The sequence below is a fragment of the Myxine glutinosa genome, chromosome 3, assembly GCF_964187855.1.
Source record: "Myxine glutinosa chromosome 3, kmMyxGlut1.1, whole genome shotgun sequence".
Classification (NCBI taxonomy): Eukaryota; Metazoa; Chordata; class Myxini; order Myxiniformes; family Myxinidae; genus Myxine; species Myxine glutinosa.
In genome coordinates this window covers 430,435-452,500 of record NC_136263.1, presented here as the reverse complement: position 1 = coordinate 452,500, position 22,066 = coordinate 430,435, and the positions used below count along the sequence as shown (strand labels likewise).

The 22,066-nt window shown below is 45.9% G+C and overlaps 1 protein-coding gene across 1 annotated transcript in view; it reads right to left on the bottom strand.

The window, feature by feature from the left end:
* The window catches only part of LOC137423816 (uncharacterized), a 107,007-nt gene that overhangs the window by 7,394 nt on the left and 77,547 nt on the right, over positions 1-22,066 (bottom strand). The window contains exons 6-7 of the mRNA XM_068111341.2: positions 7,432-7,530; positions 7,086-7,184 (exon numbers count right to left, since the gene is read on the bottom strand). Of these exons, the coding sequence (XP_067967442.2) occupies positions 7,086-7,184; positions 7,432-7,530 (198 nt within the window). The remainder of the gene's footprint in view (positions 1-7,085; positions 7,185-7,431; positions 7,531-22,066) is intronic.

Here is a 22,066-nt window from a genome sequence, read left to right as displayed (position 1 = left end):
CGGGAAGAAATTGCACTGCTGAGGAGGCGGGTTGCATGCCTGCTCGCTCGCTTAGCGTGAGAGGCCTTGTCGGGGCCTGGTGAACGGAGGCGCATCGAGGCCTACTCCCCGCCGACCGGAGCCGCATCAGATGACTGCGCTCGGAACTTGACGATCCCTGACACACTCCAAATAGAGCTAAGCCAGCACCAGCACACACGCGACGCGTTTTCTTTCATGTATATCCATTTGTCCGTGTCGCTGAGTCTGTGTGTAGGAGCGCTTATTAGGGTTTTTAGATATCATCGCGTTCTTTGTTCTCGGGGTCCCGCAATAAAGCCGTGTTATTTTTGTACATAAAATCCGCCTCGGTTTGAGTTACTTTTTGTAGGGAGAAGACGCCTGCGCAGGACCCGTACAGGTGAGTCGGCATTCTTCATTCCGTCTCGCGTATCATCCGCCATCGATTGAAGTGAACACCTTCATTAACCCCCATTTCCATCCGTACATCTTTACATGGGGTGTACTTACTTTTTCACGTGAGTGTATATCTCCACATCTGGGCATTGTCTGTGTTGTCACTTAATGACTCCCTCAAGCTTTTGTTTCCACGGTTGTAAAGTGTTTTAAATAACGTTGTGGTGGTTTTGAATCACGTGGTGGTGAGGTATTTTGATTCACGTGGTGGTGAGGTATTTTGAATTATGTGGTGATGAGGTGTTTTGAATTACTTGGTGGTGAGGTGTTTTGAATTACGTGGTGGTGAGGTGTTTTGAATTATGTGGTGGTGAGGTATTTATAATTACGTGGTGGTGAGGTGTTTTTAATTATGTGGTGGTGAGGTGTTTTGAATTAGTTGGTGATGAGGTGTTTTGAATTACGTTATGGTGAGGTGTTTCTAAATGACGTGGTGGTGAGGTGTTTTTAAATGACGTGGTGGTGAGGTGTTTTAAATTTCGTGGCTGTGAGGTGTTTTTATTACGTGTTTTATGGCTGTGAGGTGTTTTTAATTTCGTGGTGGTGAGGTGTTTTTATTACGTGTTTTATGGATGTGAGGTGTTTTCAATTTCATGGTGGTGAGGTGTTTTTAATTTCGTGGTGGTGAGGTGTTGCTATTACATGTTTTATGGCTGTGAGGTGTTTTCAATTTCGTGGTGGTGAGGTGTCTCTATTACGTGTTTTATGGCTGTGAGGTGTTTTCAATTTCGTGGTGGTGAGGTGTTTTTAATTTCGTGGTGGTGAGGTGTTGCTATTACATGTTTTATGGCTGTGAGGTGTTTTCAATATCGTGGTGGTGAGGTGTTTTTAATTTCGTGGTAGTGAGGTGTTGCTATTACATGTTTTATGGCTGTTTTCAATTTCGTGGTGGTGAGGTGTTGCTATTACATGTTTTATGGATGTGAGGTGTTTTCAATTTCATGGTGGTGAGGTGTTTTTAATTTCGTGGTGGTGAGGTGTTGCTATTACGTGTTTTATGGATGTGAGGTGTTTTCAATTTCATGGTGGTGAGGTGTTTTTAATTTCGTGGTGGTGAGGTGTTGCTATTACGTGTTTTATGGCTGTTTTCAATTTCGTGGTGGTGAGGTGTTGCTATTACATGTTTTATGGCTGTTTTCAATTTCGTGGTGGTGAGGTGTTGCTATTACATGTTTTATGGATGTGAGGTGTTTTCAATTTCATGGTGGTGAGGTGTTTTTAATTTCGTGGTGGTGAGGTGTTGCTATTACGTGTTTTATGGATGTGAGGTGTTTTCAATTTCATGGTGGTGAGGTGTTTTTAATTTCGTGGTGGTGAGGTGTTGCTATTACGTGTTTTATGGCTGTTTTCAATTTCGTGGTGGTGAGGTGTTGCTATTACATGTTTTATGGCTGTTTTCAATTTCGTGGTGGTGAGGTGTTGCTATTACATGTTTTATGGATGTGAGGTGTTTTCAATTTCATGGTGGTGAGGTGTTTTTAATTTCGTGGTGGTGAGGTGTTGCTATTACGTGTTTTATGGATGTGAGGTGTTTTCAATTTCATGGTGGTGAGGTGTTTTTAATTTCGTGGTGGTGGGGTGTTTTTAATTTCGTGGTGGTGAGGTGTTGCTATTACGTGTTTTATGGATGTGAGGTGTTTTCAATTTCATGGTGGTGAGGTGTTTTCAATTTCGTGGTGGTGGGGTGTTTTTAATTTCGTGGTGGTGAGGTGTTGCTATTACGTGTTTTATGGATGTGAGGTGTTTTCAATTTCATGGTGGTGAGGTGTTTTTAATTTCGTGGTGGTGAGGTGTTGCTATTACATGTTTTATGGCTGTGAGGTGTTTTCAATTTCGTGGTGGTGAGGTGTTGCTATTACATGTTTTATGGCTGTGAGGTGTTTTCAATTTCGTGGTGGTGGGGTGTTTTTAATTTCGTGGTAGTGAGGTGTTTCTATTACGTGTTTTATGGCTGTGAGGTGTTTTCAATTTCGTGGTGGTGAGGTGTTTTTAATTTCGTGGTGGTGAGCTGTTGCTATTACATGTTTTATGGCTGTGAGGTGTTTTCAATTTCGTGGTGGTGAGGTGTTTTTAATTTCGTGGTGGTGAGGTGTTTCTATTACGTGTTTTATGGCTGTGAGGTGTTTTCAATTTCGTGGTGGTGGGGTGTTTTTAATTTCGTGGTGGTGAGGTGTTGCTATTACATGTTTTATGGCTGTTTTCAATTTCGTGGTGGTGAGGTGTTTTTAATTTCGTGGTGGTGAGGTGTTTCTATTACATGTTTTATGGCTGTGAGGTGTTTTCAATTTCGTGGTGGTGAGGTGTTTTTAATTTCGTGGTAGTGAGGTGTTTGTATTACGTGTTTTATGGCTGTGAGGTGTTTTCAATTTCGTGGTGGTGAGGTGTTTTTAATTTCGTGGTGGTGAGGTGTTTCTATTACGTGTTTTATGGCTGTGAGGTGTTTTCAATTTCGTGGTGGTGAGGTGTTTTTAATTTCGTGGTGGTGAGGTGTTGCTATTACATGTTTTATGGCTGTGAGGTGTTTTCAATTTCGTGGTGGTGAGGTGTTTTTAATTTCGTGGTGGTGAGGTGTTGCTATTGCATGTTTTATGGCTGTGAGGTGTTTTCAATTTCGTGGTGGTGAGGTGTTTTTAATTTCGTGGTGGTGAGGTGTTGCTATTACATGTTTTATGGCTGTGAGGTGTTTTCAATTTCGTGGTGGTGGGGTGTTTTTAATTTCGTGGTAGTGAGGTGTTTCTATTACGTGTTTTATGGCTGTGAGGTGTTTTCAATTTCGTGGTGGTGAGGTGTTTTTAATTTCGTGGTGGTGAGGTGTTTCGATTACATGTTTTATGGCTGTGAGGTGTTTTCAATTTCGTGGTGGTGAGGTGTTTTTAATTTCGTGGTGGTGAGGTGTTTTTAATTTCGTGGTAGTGAGGTGTTTCGATTACATGTTTTATGGCTGTGAGGTGTTTTCAATTTCGTGGTGGTGAGGTGTTTTTAATTTCGTGGTAGTGAGGTGTTGCTATTACATGTTTTATGGCTATGAGGTGTTTTCAATTTCGTGGTGGTGGGGTGTTTCTATTACGTGTTTTATGGCTGTGAGGTGTTTTCAATTTCGTGGTGGTGGGGTGTTTTTAATTTCGTGGTGGTGAGGTGTTTCTATTACGTGTTTTATGGCTGTGAGGTGTTTTCAATTTCGTGGTGGTGGGGTGTTTTTAATTTCGTGGTAGTGAGGTGTTTCTATTACGTGTTTTATGGCTGTGAGGTGTTTTCAATTTCGTGGTGGTGGGGTGTTTTTAATTTCGTGGTAGTGAGGTGTTTCTATTACGTGTTTTATGGCTGTGAGGTGTTTTCAATTTCGTGTTGGTGGGGTGTTTTTAATTTCGTGGTAGTGAGGTGTTTCTATTACGTGTTTTATGGCTGTGAGGTGTTTTCAATTTCGTGGTGGTGGGGTGTTTTTAATTTCGTGGTAGTGAGGTGTTTCTATTACGTGTTTTATGGCTGTGAGGTGTTTTCAATTTCGTGGTGGTGGGGTGTTTTTAATTTCGTGGTAGTGAGGTGTTTCTATTACGTGTTTTATGGCTGTGAGGTGTTTTCAATTTCGTGGTGGTGGGGTGTTTTTAATTTCGTGGTAGTGAGGTGTTGCTATTACATGTTTTATGGCTGTGAGGTGTTTTCAATTTCGTGGTGGTGGGGTGTTTTTAATTTCGTGGTAGTGAGGTGTTTCTATTACATGTTTTATGGCTGTGAGGTGTTTTCAATTTCGTGGTGGTGAGGTGTTTTGAATTACGTGGTGGTGAGGTGTTTTGAATTATGTGGTGGTGAGGTGTTTTGAATTACTTGTTGGTGAGGTGTTTTGAATTACGTGGTGGTGGGGTGTTTCTATTACGTGTTTTATGGCTGTGAGGTGTTTTCAATTTCGTGGTGGTGGGGTGTTTTTAATTTCGTGGTAGTGAGGTGTTTCTATTACGTGTTTTATGGCTGTGAGGTGTTTTCAATTTCGTGGTGGTGGGGTGTTTTTAATTTCGTGGTGGTGAGGTGTTTCTATTACATGTTTTATGGCTGTGAGGTGTTTTCAATTTCGTGGTGGTGGGGTGTTTTTAATTTCGTGGTAGTGAGGTGTTGCTATTACGTGTTTTATGGCTGTGAGGTGTTTTCAATTTCGTGGTGGTGGGGTGTTTTTAATTTCGTGGTAGTGAGGTGTTTCTATTACGTGTTTTATGGCTGTGAGGTGTTTTCAATTTCGTGGTGGTGGGGTGTTTTTAATTTCGTGGTAGTGAGGTGTTTGTATTACGTGTTTTATGGCTGTGAGGTGTTTTCAATTTCGTGGTGGTGGGGTGTTTTTAATTTCGTGGTGGTGAGGTGTTGCTATTACATGTTTTATGGCTGTGAGGTGTTTTCAATTTCGTGGTGGTGGGGTGTTTTTAATTTCGTGGTAGTGAGGTGTTTCTATTACGTGTTTTATGGCTGTGAGGTGTTTTCAATTTCGTGGTGGTGAGGTGTTTTTAATTTCGTGGTGGTGAGGTGTTTCTATTACGTGTTTTATGGCTGTGAGGTGTTTTCAATTTCGTGGTGGTGGGGTGTTTTTAATTTCGTGGTAGTGAGGTGTTTCTATTACGTGTTTTATGGCTGTGAGGTGTTTTCAATTTCGTGGTGGTGGGGTGTTTTTAATTTCGTGGTGGTGAGGTGTTTCTATTACGTGTTTTATGGCTGTGAGGTGTTTTCAATTTCGTGGTGGTGAGGTGTTTTTAATTTCGTGGTAGTGAGGTGTTGCTATTACATGTTTTATGGCTGTGAGGTGTTTTCAATTTCGTGGTGGTGGGGTGTTTCGATTACATGTTTTATGGCTGTGAGGTGTTTTCAATTTCGTGGTGGTGAGGTGTTTTGAATTACGTGGTGGTGAGGTGTTTTGAATTACGTGGTGGTGAGGTGTTTTGAATTACGTGGTGGTGAGGTGTAATCGTCCCAAACTTCCAGTCTGCACCTTCCCCTCCCCTATGTATGTGCTGAGGGGTTCTTTCTTGAAAAAAAAACATTCAACCTTAATCTTCAACCTAAATTGCCGATAAAAATGTAATATCACAAACACAACAAATACATTTGTGCAAAATAATTGTTTGTATTATGATTGGTGTAAATCATGACAACACAACAACTCGGGTAAGCCATTAAATTAAGCCCTTTCCTCAGTAACGACGCTTGGTGAGGCGAGCGCATCGAGCCGATCCAAGCTAGTATATATATAGATATAATTTATACACACACACACTTATGTTTTTGTACACCGCACTTTTCCTATGCCACCTCCAGGCATTGCAAATCGTCATTGCTGGGCACCGAAGGGGGCTCGGCAGTGACGCACGCTGAAAGGGAGTACTCAGTTTTCACTCTCGTTGTTTGTTTTCTTGTTTGTTTGTTCGGGCGATATCTCAGCCATCCTTTGATCTAGGAAGCTGAAATTTCGGCACAATAGTGAGCAAGTCCTTTGTCAAAAACACTATTTTTTTTTTTTGATTAATCAATAAATTGAGGAGTTATTTAATTATTAGCGATTAATTAAGTACTTATTTAATTAATCAAATTTCCTTTCTCTTCTGACCATTAACTCAGGCACCTTTTGAGTTCGGAAGCTGATATTTGGACATGCCAATGACCAGGTGATTTGGCTGCAAAGGCTATTTTTGATTTATTAATGAATCAATTAATCGATTAATCGATTAATTATTTAATTATTTGATTAATGACCAAAATTTTTTTTTCAGTTACAGATTCTGATGAAATGGTGGTGGTTTATGTGTTCTCTGACCGAATTGATTCATAATTTAATTTTTTTATGATTATTATTTATTTATTTTCATTATTAATCATTTATTTATTTTCTTTCTCATTTGGCCAATATCTCAGGCACCTTTTGAGCTGTGAAGCTAATATTTGGACATGACAGTGACCAAGTGATGTGGCTATCAAGGATATTTTTGATTTATTGATTAATCATTTAATCGATTAATTATTTATTGATTAATCAATTAATTATTTTATTTTTTTAATTAATGACTTATTTCATTAAATTTCTAAAAGATACATCTTCGGATGAAGCACTAGTGGTTTAGTTATGCTATTAGCCAATTGATTAAGAAAATATTTTGTGATAATCTTTTATTGATTTTAATTATACAATTAATCAATGAATTAGTGCACACCTCTCCCTCCCAATGCAGCCTCTATGAGGTGCACTGCGGTATATTTAATTATTTGGCATGGGGCGGTGTAATTTGAATGTATGTGTACTTGTTTGACGTTTTTTTACGATTGTATTATGTAAAACATTTTGAACACCTCACATGGATGACATAACACACTAATGTTGAGGCAAATAAAAAACAAGTTTGCACAAATTTTCCTAAGTTCGAACATGAAGCGAACCTTCTTGGTGCGAAAAACTCGTTCCTTGAATTGAACTTTAATTTCATTCAGGCATTTCGCCATTTGCAAAGGCAATCAAAAAACATGTATAAAGGTACAGAAAAAATACTTTCTTAGAAAATTCCCTTTATAATAAGCAGATGATTAAATTCCTTTGAATATTGTTATGAACATTTGAGATTGTGCAGGTTTCCACTGCTTTTGGTCCGTGTTGTCAGACTCACCCAATCACGAGCATTGATATTAGCACCTGCTCCGATGAGGTACTCCGTGCAGTCTGTGTGCCCAGTGCGCGTCGCAACGTGCAACGGACAACTATTGAGCTGTGATGAGAAAGAGGGACAGAGCAGGTTAGACAGATCCAGCCTTGAAGATCACATCGAGTGTGCACATTATGTGTGACATGATCCTCAAAAGGGTTATATGGACAAGGCATGCAGCCGCAGGGACACGAGCATTCTGCGTACATTGACATCGCAGGGCTGGACCATTTATACGCTTTACATAATTTCATTATTCCTATATGAATCGTATGGATGATAATATCATTATTTCATCTCTTGGGTTTACCTTATCCCTGCTACTAAGTGCAGCTCCGTGCTCAACGAGCAAACGGACCACGGCCAGGTGTCCTCCACGGCAAGCCCAGTGTACTGCTGAACCTCCCAGCTGCACACATGTGAGACAACATCATACAACTTGTACACACTGCAAACTATAGCTTCACAGTGGCATTTTCATTCATTTATAATTATATCATCGCTGAAGCACCGGCGGAGTTTAGGGAGGGCAGGGGCATATGCGAGAAGTTTAGGGACGGCATATGCGAGAAGTTTAGGGACGGCATATGCCAGAAGTTTAGGGACGGCATATGCGAGAAGTTTAGGGACGGCATTGCGAGAAGTTTAGGGACGGCATATGCGAGAAGTTTAGGGACGGCATATGCGAGAAGTTTAGGGACGGCATATGCCAGAAGTTTAGGGATGGCATATGCCAGAAGTTTAGGGACGGCATATGCCAGAAGTTTAGGGACGGCATATGCGAGAAGTTTCGGGACGGCATATGCCAGAAGTTTAGGGACGGCATATGCGAGAAGTTTAGGGACGGCATTGCGAGAAGTTTAGGGACGGCATATGCGAGAAGTTTAGGGACGGCATATGCGAGAAGTTTAGGGACGGCATATGCCAGAAGTTTAGGGACAGCATATGCGAGAAGTTTAGGGACGGCATATGCCAGAAGTTTAGGGACGGCATATGCCAGAAGTTTAGGGACGGCATATGCGAGAAGTTTAGGGACGGCATATGCCAGAAGTTTAGGGACGGCATATGCGAGAAGTTTAGGGATGGCATTGCGAGAAGTTTAGGGACGGCATATGCGAGAAGTTTAGGGACGGCATATGCGAGAAGTTTAGGGACGGCATATGCCAGAAGTTTAGGGACGGCATATGCGAGAAGTTTAGGGACGGCATATGCCAGAAGTTTAGGGACGGCATATGCCAGAAGGCAAAGGTCTTGGACTCTCACTATTTGAACATAATTTTGTTTTCCTCAAAGAAAAAAGCAGTAAAGTTATATGTGGATATATGTTGATTTTAGGGAAACATTCAGTACACCACGTGACCTGTGCACCATCCTATCTTAACTAAATTAGTAAAACTGCAACAACAAATGTGTATTGGAGTTTCCAGTAGAACCCTCCCAGCTAACACAACAACGTTGGGCCAATGTCGGAAGGAAGCGTTTGCCCAACGTTGGGCAAACGTTAATCAGACGTTGGAAGAGAGCATTGGACCAACGTTGGAAGGGAACTTTATTGTAGACAATGCCATAAAGACTGATACGGCTTGAAGTGCTAAATGTTATAAGATAAGGAAATCGGTTTACAAGATTGATTCAGATTTTATTACCTTGGTGATAGCACCTGGTAAGATAACGTTGAAGCTTGAACACTCCATGTCTGGCCCAGGGGCGGATCCGGGAATTTCAAGACGAGGGGGGGGGGGGGGGGGGTGGGGGGATGCATGAAACTATAGCGTTGGGGGGGATGGGGTTATGGGGGGTTTGGGGGTCCTCCCCCAGGATTTTTAAAAACTTGACCGTCAGAAACGGCATTTCGTGCGTTCTTGGAAGTATCTGCAGCTCCTTGTGTTCTTCCCTGGTCCAACAGTTCAACAGATTCATGATGACTAATGGCCAGGTAGAGGAACTGGGGAAACGACTTGCTCAGCTGTTACTTCTGCTATAAATTGATGAATTGTGTGTGTGTGTGTGTGTGTGTGTGTGTGTGTGTGTGTGTGTGTGTGCATGCGTGCGGCATGTTTTTTGTGTAGTTCTACTGGAGCTTTCTGATATGTAATTTCTGATTTGTGTATTTCTAGCGAAATGATTGTTTTGATCTCCTGAGTTAATTATCCTAATTAACTACAAAGAATCCAGAAGAATTCCCATGTTTCTAAACGCATGCCATGCGAAGGTGTATAGAGCAGCTTAATAGGTCCTTCCATGGCATGCCATTCTCATTACTAAATAAATAACAAAAACAATGATAATATTTATTAAGCATTTATTCCAACTCGAGCACTGTAGCAGGCAGGTATGCTGCAAGGCCATGAAAGGCGATGAAAATTTGGTCCATTTGGACCAACGGGCTCACTAGTAGATATAAAACACATGTGCACTCCCACAGTGTGAAATTATGGTGATGACAGACTGTGTGCTGGGCAAAGCCTGGCACCGCCATGCGCCGAGGTTGTGAAGCTCAAGGCAGGGGGTTCTCCCCACAAAGCCCGGCACCGCCATGCGCCGAGGTTGTGAAGCTCAAGGCAGGGGGTTCTCCCCACAAAGCCCGGCACCGCCATGCGCCGAGGTTGTGAAGCTCAAGGCAGGGGGTTCTCCCCACAAAGCCTGGCACCACCATGCGCCGAGGTTGTGAAGCTCAAGGCAGGGGGTTCTCCCCACAAAGCCTGGCACCACCATGCGCCGAGGTTGTGAAGCTCAAGGCAGGGGGTTCTCCCCACAAAGCCCGGCACCGCCATACGCCAAGGTTGTGAAGCTCAAGGCAGGGGGTTCTCCCCACAAAGCCTGGCACCACCATGCGCCGAGGTTGTGAAGCTCAAGGCAGGGGGTTCTCCCCACAAAGCCTGGCACAGCCATGCGCCGAGGTTGTGAAACTCAAGGCAGGGGGTTCTCCCGACAAAGCCTGGCACAGCTATGCACCGAGGTTGTGAAGCTCAAGGCAGGGGGTTCTCCCCACAAAGCCTGGCACAGCCATGCACCGAGGTTGTGAAGCTCAAGGCAGGGGGTTCTCCCCACAAAGCCCGGCACCGCCATGCGCCAAGGTTGTGAAGCTCAAGGTAGGGGGTTATCCCCACAAAAGAGATCAGATAGGACAGCGGAATTATTATTTTACTAGCCGAAACCCGTGGAACATCCACGGAAGGGAGGATGTGGTGTATGGATAGAGTGTACCATTATGGATGGCATAGGGGATTTGCTTGTCCGAGTAAGAGTTAGGAAGAAAGATGAGAATGAAGAGTGCGTGTATGAACAACGATCGCCGACACCGGCACAAATGCATGCTCTGGATTGTCCACTCAGTGGACGGCTTGCTTTCGCCTTCGCTTGTCCAATCAGCGGACGGCTTGCTTCGCCTTCACCCAGCAGACGCCAATACGATGGCGTCGTAAGATGGCGTCGTATAGGCAGTTAATCGGATGCTTTTGGGCCCCAACGTCGGCTAATTCAGATTTTTCCGAGTATGGCTGTAGGTGATAAACAAAGAGCGCGGTTCGTAGATCGTAAATCCATTAGTGCCGTGGGCATCGGGTCACTGGGTGCGGCGTAAAAGGGATAACAAAGTCGAGTCCTTATGCTATTATTATATAGATTAATCGTAAAATTTTGCTATTTTTGAATAGACGGCGCTCGTGTTTCTGAATGAAAATGTCACATACATCATGTGGGGATATGGTGACGTCATGGTGTATGTTCATGAGGGCCAGAGGTGCCATCCGACTTTCTCCCATGGAATTTCTTCGGTAGGTCTTCAGACGACGCAGGCAAGAAAATGAGCGTTTGGCCTCACAACGGGTGAGGGAGGGTGCATCCAATATGGAGTAGGACTTTGATGGATGGAAATTCGTCTCCATCTGCTGCGCAGAAACAATCCATGAATGTGCATGGAAGCGTGTTGTTGGGCTTCCTTCTCCAAAACATCTGCCAGTCTCTAAGCTCATTTATCAGTCCTGCGGGATGTTCCATGTCGTTTTACCAACGCAACAGCTTCTGATGTCGGGCTGGAATGTCGCAGGTATCGGCGATTATTGCAGATGGCATCAGCAGAAACAGATCGCTACCTTCCCGATTTTCAGCATGGAATCGGGTGTCCATTTCCTGGCTGAGGTGGTCGAGAAATGGAATGCACATGTTTCTGAGGTAGAAGAGCAAGGGAGTATTGGCGGCAGTGTTTGGACGATGTATTTGTCGTTTTACAACTCTCGGCATTGTGACGTCACCTCCTGCAGATTCTATCATGGCCGCATGGCCGCATGGCCATGATCGAACCAAAGAGAGAATTCAGTTTCAGCATTTGACCGAAGTTGAGTGAGCGCGTCCTTCTTGTTGTCAATCATAGAGTGTGCCTCCAGCACATCCATGCCGTTGCGTTGCAGAGGGGGGGGGGGGTGCGCACCCCCTGCACCCTCCTCCTGGATCGAAGGGGTGTGCGCACCCCCTGCACCCCCCCCCCCCCACCCTGGATCCGCCGCTGGTCTGAGCCGTCTTTGTTGAATCCCTAGCCAGCTATAAAATGTCATCCTGCTATTCCGCATGCAGAGGAATGGATACATCGAAGTGTCAATCATCCCTGGGAGAGACATTAAGCTTCTAGAGTCCCATTTCGTCGGTGGACCTTCAAGATGCCACAATGTCTTTAGCCAAGAGTGGGCGAGTTATCACTGGCACCCTGAACAAATTCCAAAATTCTGCCTGGACTGTGGCTATTCAGTGGTCTGTTCTTCTTGTCGGCTTTTTGACACCAGGTTACACCACTTGCTATCTTAGAGGATGCCTGCTGTCTCGGCAGCAGCTTCAGCGCCATGAACAAATTAACCAGGTGGTTCACATGTTCCTTTGTGAATTTTGTGAATAGCAATCTTTGGATATCAATGGCAACCAATTCATTATGTACATGAATTCCTCATACCAGTCTGTATCTTTCAGACATTTCATTTCATTAAGAAGTCCGTAGACTTCCTATGTAGGAATAGATCGGACACTCCATTGGCTCAACACAACATAAGTCCTCAAAAAATCGAGCAGGATAAAACTTCGAAACCTATAAATTACCTACCAGTCATCTGCAGACAATTTCCCATCCAAAAACACTCATTAAACTTTGGGAGATCATCGCCCAACTAGAAAAATGAGAGACCTGAATGATATTACTCTATTTGTGGAATCATTGATGTCGATCACCAAGCTGTTTTTCACAATAAACCATCACAATTACACAAGATGGATGTCAAAATACCAAATGGATTTGCCGAACATCGATAGAGTTCATCCGGGTCTCCGTTCCATCCTGGAAGCTGGGGCATTCACAGTGAGGAGGACTTTTTCCAGGTGTCCTGTCGATCTAACACTGGAACAAACTATGAATGCTGACGCAGCTTCCAAACTGGACAGGCATTGTGAACGATTTCAGTGCTCATAACCGCTGGATGACAACTAGGTCCACAAGGGCCGCAATCGCGAGCCAGTTGTTGGACCTTGTAGGAATGACCAACGGAGGGGACGTTTAGGCTGAGGTGAGGGAATGTCGGCTCAAAAAGACAGGTCATATTTCAACAAAGTACGAGGGCAAATACAAATTTCGTGAGATCCATTCAGTCCAGAGATGAGTGAACAGCTTCTCTACAATATTCACACCGGAAAAGCAGCGAGTGAATCTGTATATGATAGTGTCTGCGCATTGCCTACGTTGGGCAAGGCACTTCGGTTACAGTCAATCTCAGATTGCCTGGATGATACTAACAGATTCGAACGGCCAGTCAAGAAAAAGAAGGCACTCACATTGGAGAAAGAGTGTGTCGGGAATCGTCGGTCACCAAGTCAAAAATCGCTAATCTGAAATTCACTCGCGATCTCCTGGGCCGTCTCTTGATGCTGGTTATTCAACAGAGCGTAACACTCAAACACGTCTGCTCCTTCCTCAAACACGTCCTCTTCTTCCTCAAACATGTCCTCTCCTTCCTCAAACACGTCCTCTCCTTCCTCAAACACGTCCTCTCCTTCCTCAAACACGTCCTCTCCTTCCTCAAAGACGTCCTCTCCTTCCTCAAACACATCCTCTCCTTCCTCAAACACATACTCTCCTTCCTCAAACACGTCCTCTCCTTCCTCAAACACGTCCTCTCCTTCCTCAAACACGTCCTCTCCTTCCTCAAAGACGTCCTCTCCTTCCTCAAACACATCCTCTCCTTCCTCAAACACATACTCTCCTTCCTCAAACATGTCCTCTCCTTCCTCAAACATATCCTCTCCTTCCTCAAACACGTCCTCTCCTTCCTCAAACACGTCCTCTCCTTCCTCAAACACATCCTCTCCTTCCTCAAACACGTCCTCTCCTTCCTCAAACACATCCTCTCCTTCCTCAAACATGTCCTCTCCTTCTTCAAACACGTCCTCTCCTTCCTCAAACATGTCCTCTCCTTCCTCAAACACATCCTCTCCTTCCTCAAACACGTCCTCTCATTCCTCAAACATGTCCTCTCTTTCCTCAAAAACATCCTCTCCTTCCTCAAACATGTCCTTTCCTTCCTCAAACACATCCTCTCCTTCCTCAAACATGTCCTCTCCTTCCTCAGTCATGTCCTCTCCTTCTTCAAACATGTCCTCTCCTTCCTCAAACATGTCCTCTCCTTCCTCAAACACGTCCTCTCCTTCCTCAAACACATCCTCTCCTTCCTCAAACACGTCCTCTCATTCCTCAAACATGTCCTCTCTTTCCTCAAAAACATCCTCTCCTTCCTCAAACATGTCCTTTCCTTCCTCAAACACATCCTCTCCTTCCTCAAACATGTCCTCTCCTTCCTCAGTCATGTCCTCTCCTTCTTCAAACATGTCCTCTCCTTCCTCAAACACGTCCTCTCCTTCCTCAAACATGTCCTCTCTTTCCTCAAAAACATCCTCTCCTTCCTCAAACATGTCCTTTCCTTCCTCAAACACATCCTCTCCTTCCTCAAACATGTCCTCTCCTTCCTCAGTCATGTCCTCTCCTTCTTCAAACACGTCCTCTCCTTCCTCAAACATGTCCTCTCCTTCCTGAAACACATCCTCTCCTTCCTCAAACATGTCCTCTCCTTCCTCAAACATGTCCTCTCCTTCCTCAAACATGTCCTCTCCTTCCTCAAACATGTCCTCTCCTTCCTGAAACACATCCTCTCCTTCCTCAAACACGTCCTCTCCTTCCTCAAACACATCCTCTCCTTCCTCAAACACGTCCTCTCCTTCCTCAAACACATCCTCTCCTTCCTCAAACATGTCCTCTCCTTCTTCAAACACGTCCTCTCCTTCCTCAAACACATCCTCTCCTTCCTCAAACACGTCCTCTCATTCCTCAAACATGTCCTCTCTTTCCTCAAAAACATCCTCTCCTTCCTCAAACATGTCCTTTCCTTCCTCAAACACATCCTCTCCTTCCTCAAACATGTCCTCTCCTTCCTCAGTCATGTCCTCTCCTTCTTCAAACATGTCCTCTCCTTCCTCAAACACGTCCTCTCCTTCCTGAAACACATCCTCTCCTTCCTCAAACATGTCCTCTCTTTCCTCAAACACATCCTCTCTGTAGTGCCGTGTACAGCTGAGTGGGGTCGCTGTTGCTTGATCCTCTCCACGTGTCCAAATTTGTGTACTAAAGACACCACAAGACGAGGGTGTGTCTGACCATGGCTGCGTCATATAGAAAGGTCCCGGAGTATGCTGGAGGAAATCTTGAACTTTTTGCAAAATAGCTCAGCTTATATTTCATCGCTAATGACGTCGCCGATGCGGGGAAGCAAAAAGCGATTCTTCTGTCGTCACTGTCGGCGGAGGTGTTCAGTTTGCTGTCTGACTTGATTTCGACTGCGAGGACGTCAGATGATGCTACCACCTACGAGTGCATAGTGAAGACGTTGTACAACCATATTAAACCAGGAAAGTCACCACAGTTATCCCAGTATGAGTTTGACAACCTGGTTCGGCTTGCCAATGAGAGGGTAGCTGATTTCGTTGCCAGACTCAAGCATCTGGCTGGGGATTGTCGTTTTGGTGACGATGAGTGATCACAGACATTGAAGGATCGTTTTGTCGCGGGGTTGTGAGATGAGAAGATGGTGGCGTCAATTTTATGGATAAAGTTTGAAGAGATTACGTTTGCTAAAGCGGTTGAAACTGCAGCTGTTGTGGAACAAGCTAGAAAGGATGTTCCTGCCATTTTTGGGGCGGACTTGGCTGATAATGGCATAGCTGCTGGAGGGCGACGTGCTCACAATTCCCCACCCGGGTAGGCATGTCAGGAACATTTTACATCCTGGCTACATACAAGCAGTGCATCACAGGTGCAGCAGCTACCACAGCAGTCCTGTCAGGGAGTCGTGGTTCACACTCTTGTTGGAGCTGTCTATTTCAGAATGCAGTGTTACTGGTGTGGTAGAACAAGCCATGTGTGGGGAGACTGTTAGGGCCGGCTAATGTATCGTCATCGGTAAAACACCGTCATCGGTTAATGTAGTCAGGGCTGGCAGTGAGGTTGATGAACTGGGCATGTTTCCAATGACGTCAGCTGCAAATCACCCCTTTGAGATTTCTGTCAGTATGAATGACAGGCCAGTCAATTTCACAGTGGATCAGTCAGTGGGCATCAGTCAGTCACTTAAGTAAATGTACCTGGCGTCATTTGGGCTTTCCGGTGTTAGCCTCAGTACACACTAACCTTCGTGTCTACACAGCGGAGATGATCAAGCCATTAGGGTTAATGGATGTATTAGTTGGTTATCAAGACCAGCAATCATTGTTTCCCCTGCATGTGGTTGATAGTTCTGGACCATCTCTCCTTGGTCGTGATTGGTTGCACACCATTCGTCTGGATTGGGCAAATATTTACAGTGTGCATACGTCATTTCCGTCTCCTTCCCAGTTGGAGGGGATCTTGGAAAAACACCAAGTTCTATTCTCGAAGGTGCTCAAGGTCACCTAGACCTGAAGGAGGGTGTGTGTAAGTCCACAATTCTGCAAGATTCGACCGGTGCCATATGCCCTTCACGATCGGGTCAAAGCAGAGCTCGATCAATTGGAAAACATTGACGTCATTGAAATGGTGGAACACTCTGAGTGGGCAATGCCATGGTCACAGTGCTTAAGCCGAATGGAGGTATTCGGTTGTGTGGTGATTTTAAAGCAACAGTTTACCCCAACCTCTGTGTGGCACTGCAGTATGCACTGCCATCCATTGACGAGATATATTCAAAATTGGTGGAGAGTTGGTACTTCACAAAGTTGGACTTGCGTCTTTCATCTCAAGCTGAAAACACCTGAAGGAGGTCATCGTCATCGGGAACACCCTTTTTCTTGGGAAAACCACATTTCCAAGCTGGCCTCCAAAGCCAGTCACCGACTGGGCATCCTCCGTCGTGCGAAGTCCTTCCTTGGCACACCTGAGCTCCTCACCACATACAAGGCTTTCATCCGCAGCTCAATGGAATACTGTTCTCCCCTATGGGTCGGTGCTCCTGCCTCACATCTAGCTTGGCTTCACGCTGTTGAAACCAAAGCTTTCAGAATCATTGGAATCTCCTGCTATGAAGCTAACTCTGAGGGCCTTTCACTCACTCACTGCAGGCAGGTTGGTGGTCTTTCTGTCTTCTACCGACTCCTCTCCGGCCTTGCTCCCCCAGCTCTCTCTGTGCTCTGACCCCCAAATATTCCTACAGGTCGCACAAGATCTGCCAGAAACCCTCTTATGGTTAAATTGCCAAAATCCAGGCTCTCTGCTCACCTTCACTCTTTCATTCCCCTTTTCTCCCGCCTCTGGAACAAACTCCCCCACTCCCTTCAATCCCACCCCTCCCTCCAGGTCTTTAAAACAGCTGTTCACCACCATCTCTTATCTTCCCCCATCCAAAACCTTGTTCTTTTCTACTCCCGCTAGTTCACCCCAGATACCCTTTTTTTTTTTTTTTTTTTTTTGAAATTCCAATTTCTTTCTTGGAAGTCCTTGCAGTGTTGATATGTTTGAAACCTCTACCACCTCCCCCCAAGCCCTCCCCCTCCCACATTTCTCTCGGTGTCTTGCTCTCAAATGTTGTTCCCCCTCTCTCCCCATCTTGTGTTCCGCTCCCCTTATATTGTGTTTTATGTGTCGGTTGACTTTTTGTGTGATTAATGTTAGCTCTTTCATGAGCCTTGATCTTGTATACAAAAAAGAAAGAAAAAAAAAAAGATTGTGCCAGATGATCATCCTTAACGTCAATACATGTCAGGGTATGTACCAGTCTACCCGTCTTTTTTCGGTATCGCTTCTGCTCCGGCAATGTGGAAGAAAGCAATGGATCATCTTTGTACCGATTTACCTGCACAATGCTATTTGGATGACATCCTCATTGCGGGCGCCACAGTTGAACAACATCTTGAGGACATTGACAAGGTGATGTCTAAGTAAGCTGATCATGGCCTTCACTTGAACAAGGACAAATGCTTCTTCTTTCAGAAGCAAGTGGAGTACCTGCGACATGTCATCACCCCAGGGGGGCTGTCGAAAGCCCCTCAGAACGTCGACGCCATAGCTGACATGCTCAGCCCAAAGGACAAAATTCAGCTTCATTCCTTCATTGGGCTTACTCAGTATTACCAGAGGTATGTCGGCAACCTAAGCACTGAGCTTGCTCCGTTGACTTGCATGCTGCGTAGAGATGTTTGTTGGAGGTGGAGTTCGGGGGAACAAGCAGCATTCGAACGCGTCAAAGCTCGCCTTACTGCAGACACGGTACTCGGTACTCGCATATTACGAACCTTCACGTCTTCTCATTCTGGCGTGTGACAGTTTGTTGTACGGCATCGGTGCTGTCTTGTCTCAGGCAATGAGTGACGGTGCTGAGCGTCCAGTGTCTTTTGCGTCACGTGCTCTGACAGCCGCAGAGCAGAACTATGTTCAGATTGAGAGTAAAGTACTGAGTTTGGTTTGGGGCATGTTGAAATTTCGTCAGTACTTCATAGATCGGCATTTTCTCCGACAAACTGATCATCGGCCACTTCAGTTCTTGTTTAATCCTCAGAAAGGTATTCCAGTCACTACCGCTGCTCGGCTACAGAGATAGTGTCTTGTCCTCAGTGCGTACGACTATGAAATCAAATTTCATGCTTCCGAACGGCAAGCTAACTGTGATGGCCTGTCTTGATTGCCGTCTCCAAAGGCCGGTGCCAAACCTGCAGATGAGGTTGAGGTGTTCATGTTGGAACAGATTGAGTCTGGTTCAGTAATCGCTGTGGAAGTGGCTGCTGCCATTTGTCGCGATCCATTGTTGTCATGTATTGTGCACGTTGTATTGTCAGTTTCTTGGCATGAGTTGCCTTCGACATCAGAATATGCTCCATATGTGTCACGTGCATCCAAGCTGTCTTTAGCTCGATGTTGTGTAATGTGGGGCATGAGGGTACCAGGCATGACTGGAGAGGAGAGGTTGTTGTATCTACTGTTGTATCTGGTTGTTGTTGTATCCATTTTACCTGTTGTTGTATCTGCCTCCCATTCCACAGAAAGTGAAGGGAGGGAGTTGGAGTGGGAGGCATTAGAAGGGGAGGAGTTGGAGGGGGAGGAGGACAAGGAGAGCAAGGAGGTGGGAGAAACAGTTCCTGCACCTCCACCACAACAGAACCTGGATGTGGCTACGCTGGGTGTCGGGGCCACTTCAGTGGGAGGGGAGGACTTGGAATAAGTGGTTGCTCCAGTGGCGGGGTCGGTGGAAGTAACATCTGTGCCAGAAATCCCGCTGCTGAAGAATGGAAGTAGACCCCACTGCCAATCTTCCCTTGATCAATCCCGTTCTCGTTCCCCCATTGGACATTCCCCACCCGTAAAACTCATGGGCATAAGTGAGGGCTTTCTTGTGGATGACCTGTGCCTTTCCTCCCCAGACAGCGGGCGAGAGAGGGTAATCTATTTAACTTCTGAGCAGGAGGACCTCGCCCTGCTGCCCGGGGAGAATGTCTGTATTGACGGGGTCTGGCTCCACGTAACCCTAGTGGCCCCCGGCTGTGGGAAGAGCCGCAGGAGGAGGAAGCATGGTAGCCTGTCGTGTCCTGGCAAGGAAAGAGGAGCTTCACAGGTCCCATGACTCCCCTTTCATGTTTTGCACTGTGGGTGGTGATTAATGCACTAACACCCATGAGTTTAAAACTAACACCTTTGAATGTACGGTGAGTCCATACCACGGTCCGGAGGATCGCTATTTTTGAAGAACTATGCAATTATGAATGGAATAAGTTCCTGTTGCAGGAATACCATATTACACACGTCGAGTAATGTATACCACCGTGCAAATTGGCGGTACAGAGAGTCGTATTAGTCTAGAAGCAATACTAATATGGTGGCAGGATTAGGGATCCTTATTAAGAGCCCAAATGTCGAGGTCCTTAGTCCAGAGGAAATTATTCCAGGGCGATTGGCCTCAATCAGGGTGGTCCTGTCGTCGACCCCACTGACCCTGGTCAATGTGTACACCCCTCAGACAGCGTGTGAAAGAGTGGAGCTCCTGTGCCAGTTGAGGATCCTCCTTTCCACCTCTGGCCCTGTGATTGTTGGGAGAGATATAAATATAAATTTGGACAGATTGCTCCAGGACTGAGGGACATACGAGAAGGAATGATGTCACCCGGACCAATGCGGCTGGCACCAGTCAGTCTAGGATCGATTACTTCCTTTTGGCAACAAATTTTGGTGACCTGGACGTGGTACTTCATGCGGTGGCATTTTCAGACCACCTTCGTCTGTCTCTGGGCATAGAATTAGATGGGGTGCGTCCCTTGCACTCTGAACTCTGGAAACTTAACTGTCACCTTTTACGGGATGCCAGTTTAGTGCGTTCCTACATTCGGAAGTATAGGGATCAGAAAACAGTTAGGTGCCTCTTCCCTACCTCAGCAGCCGGGTTGGAGGAGGTGAAACGTAGGATCGTAGCATTTTTCCATACGGTCATGAGAATGAGGGCTGTGGGGGAAGCGAGAGCGTTTGTAGCGCATGCAGGCATACCTCCAACGCTTGTATAATAAACTTTTGTGAAGAAAGGGACGTGTCGGAAAAAAATTCACCAGGTGAAGGGGAAACTTTTATTGCCTCCTCGTAGCCAGATGAGGACCGTCATCTTCTGGAGCAAGGTGCAGGTTTTGGAGGGGAATGAAAAGTGTACCAGATTCTTCTTCGAACGATGTGCCAGATAGAGGGGTGTTTTGGCCCAGGTTAATGTGCAGGGAGGCCGTGTTTTCGGATGCGGATCAAATTACTGAAGCAGTGGAGGACTATTACTCGAGGCTCTTTGATAAACGACCGGTTCACCAAATCTGAATGGCCGAAGTTCTCGGCCATCTGAGGAATCGTTTGAGCCCCGAACAGTTGCGGTTGGAAGAGCTGGTGAGCCTGGAGGGATTGACGTCCACTGTTAGGGATTTAGCCGTGAATAAAACCCTGGGTGACAATGGCCTGCCGTGGAGTTTTATTGCTGCCTTTGGTACGTCCTTGGCGAAGACTATTTGCAGGTAGTGTGGGAGCTATCCACCTTTGCGAGACTTCCAGATTTGATGTGCCGTGGCGTGGTGAACCTCGTCACAAGAAGGGTGATCGGGAGGACTTATCCAACTGGCGCCAGATCACTTTGTTGAATGTGGACTCTAAAATACGGACCAAGGTGCTGTCTAGGGGGGGTGCACGGTGTTATGGGGGACCTCGTGCACCCGGATCAGACTTGTGCTGTTCCATGCCGCAGAGTGTCCAACAACCTGGGCCTGGTTCGTGAGGCGATCCAGTTAGTGGAGGGAAGAGGCCTCCTATTGGGCCTCGACAGTTTGGACCAGGAGAAGGCTTTCAACAGAGTGTCACATGAATGCATGATTGCCGTTTTGGACCATTTTGGACCGACACTGTCACCATGAGCAGTTTGGCGAGTCTCGACAATCTTTTTGGATTGGCCTTCTCTTCCAGAGTCGATCCTCAGAAGAGTGAGGTCAGGCACTTTGGTCGGCACAGAACAGGCTCCTCCCATCCTTGCCAGTATACGGAGCTGAGAGGTTGATTAAGGATCCTTGGGGTTTGTGTTGAGCCAGATGATGTGGCCGCTGAGAACTGGCAACAGGTCGTTAGGGAAATAGAGTCTGAAATAGCTTCTTGGTGGTCTTATCGCCTTACCATGGAGGGGCAAAATTTGGTAATCAAGAATGTTTTGATTGGTAAGTTGTTGTATTTGGCTAAAGTCTCCCGACCTCCCCTGTGGTGGGACGGGTTCTGGAGAGACTGATATTCAGTTTCTTCTGGGGTACCCGAGCAGAGCGTAGGTATAGGAATATCGTCAAAATCAGCCCGTCCTTGGGTGGGAAGGGTGTCCCTAGCCCCGTGTTTGTATGTACATGCATGTACTCTCCTGGAGTTATTTGCGTCAGAGGACCTGGGTCGCCTTCTGGTGCGGGATTTTTTGTTCTTTTTCTTGGGGCCGTCTGTCACACGGTTGGAAGGGCAGTGCCTCCCGCTGTCTCGGCCTTTATCCGGGTTGTGTCTGAGGCATTTTTGGATGTTCGATGGGTTTGCTCAGGAGCAGGGCCTGTTGACCCGACGGCCCATCAGCTAGTTGTTGTCACAGGTCCTGGACCACCTGCACCCAAGGGAGGTGCTGCGGGAAGTGCGTATCTTTCCAGGAAGACCTCTCACAGAACGTACCGCAAGGTTTGGGAGAACGTTTCAGCTTCCTGTCTCACCAATGACCAGAAGGACGTCACATGTCAGCTGCCCACGATTGTCTTCCGGTCCGGGTGTTTAGGTTCCGGAGGATAGTAAACATCATCAAGACTGCCCTGTGGCGAGCGAGAACCAAAGGTTTCTTTACGAGTGAATGGTTGGATTAATTATTGGCAGATATGGGGCACGACCCTATTATTCCCCATATCTGTCACACACACACACACAC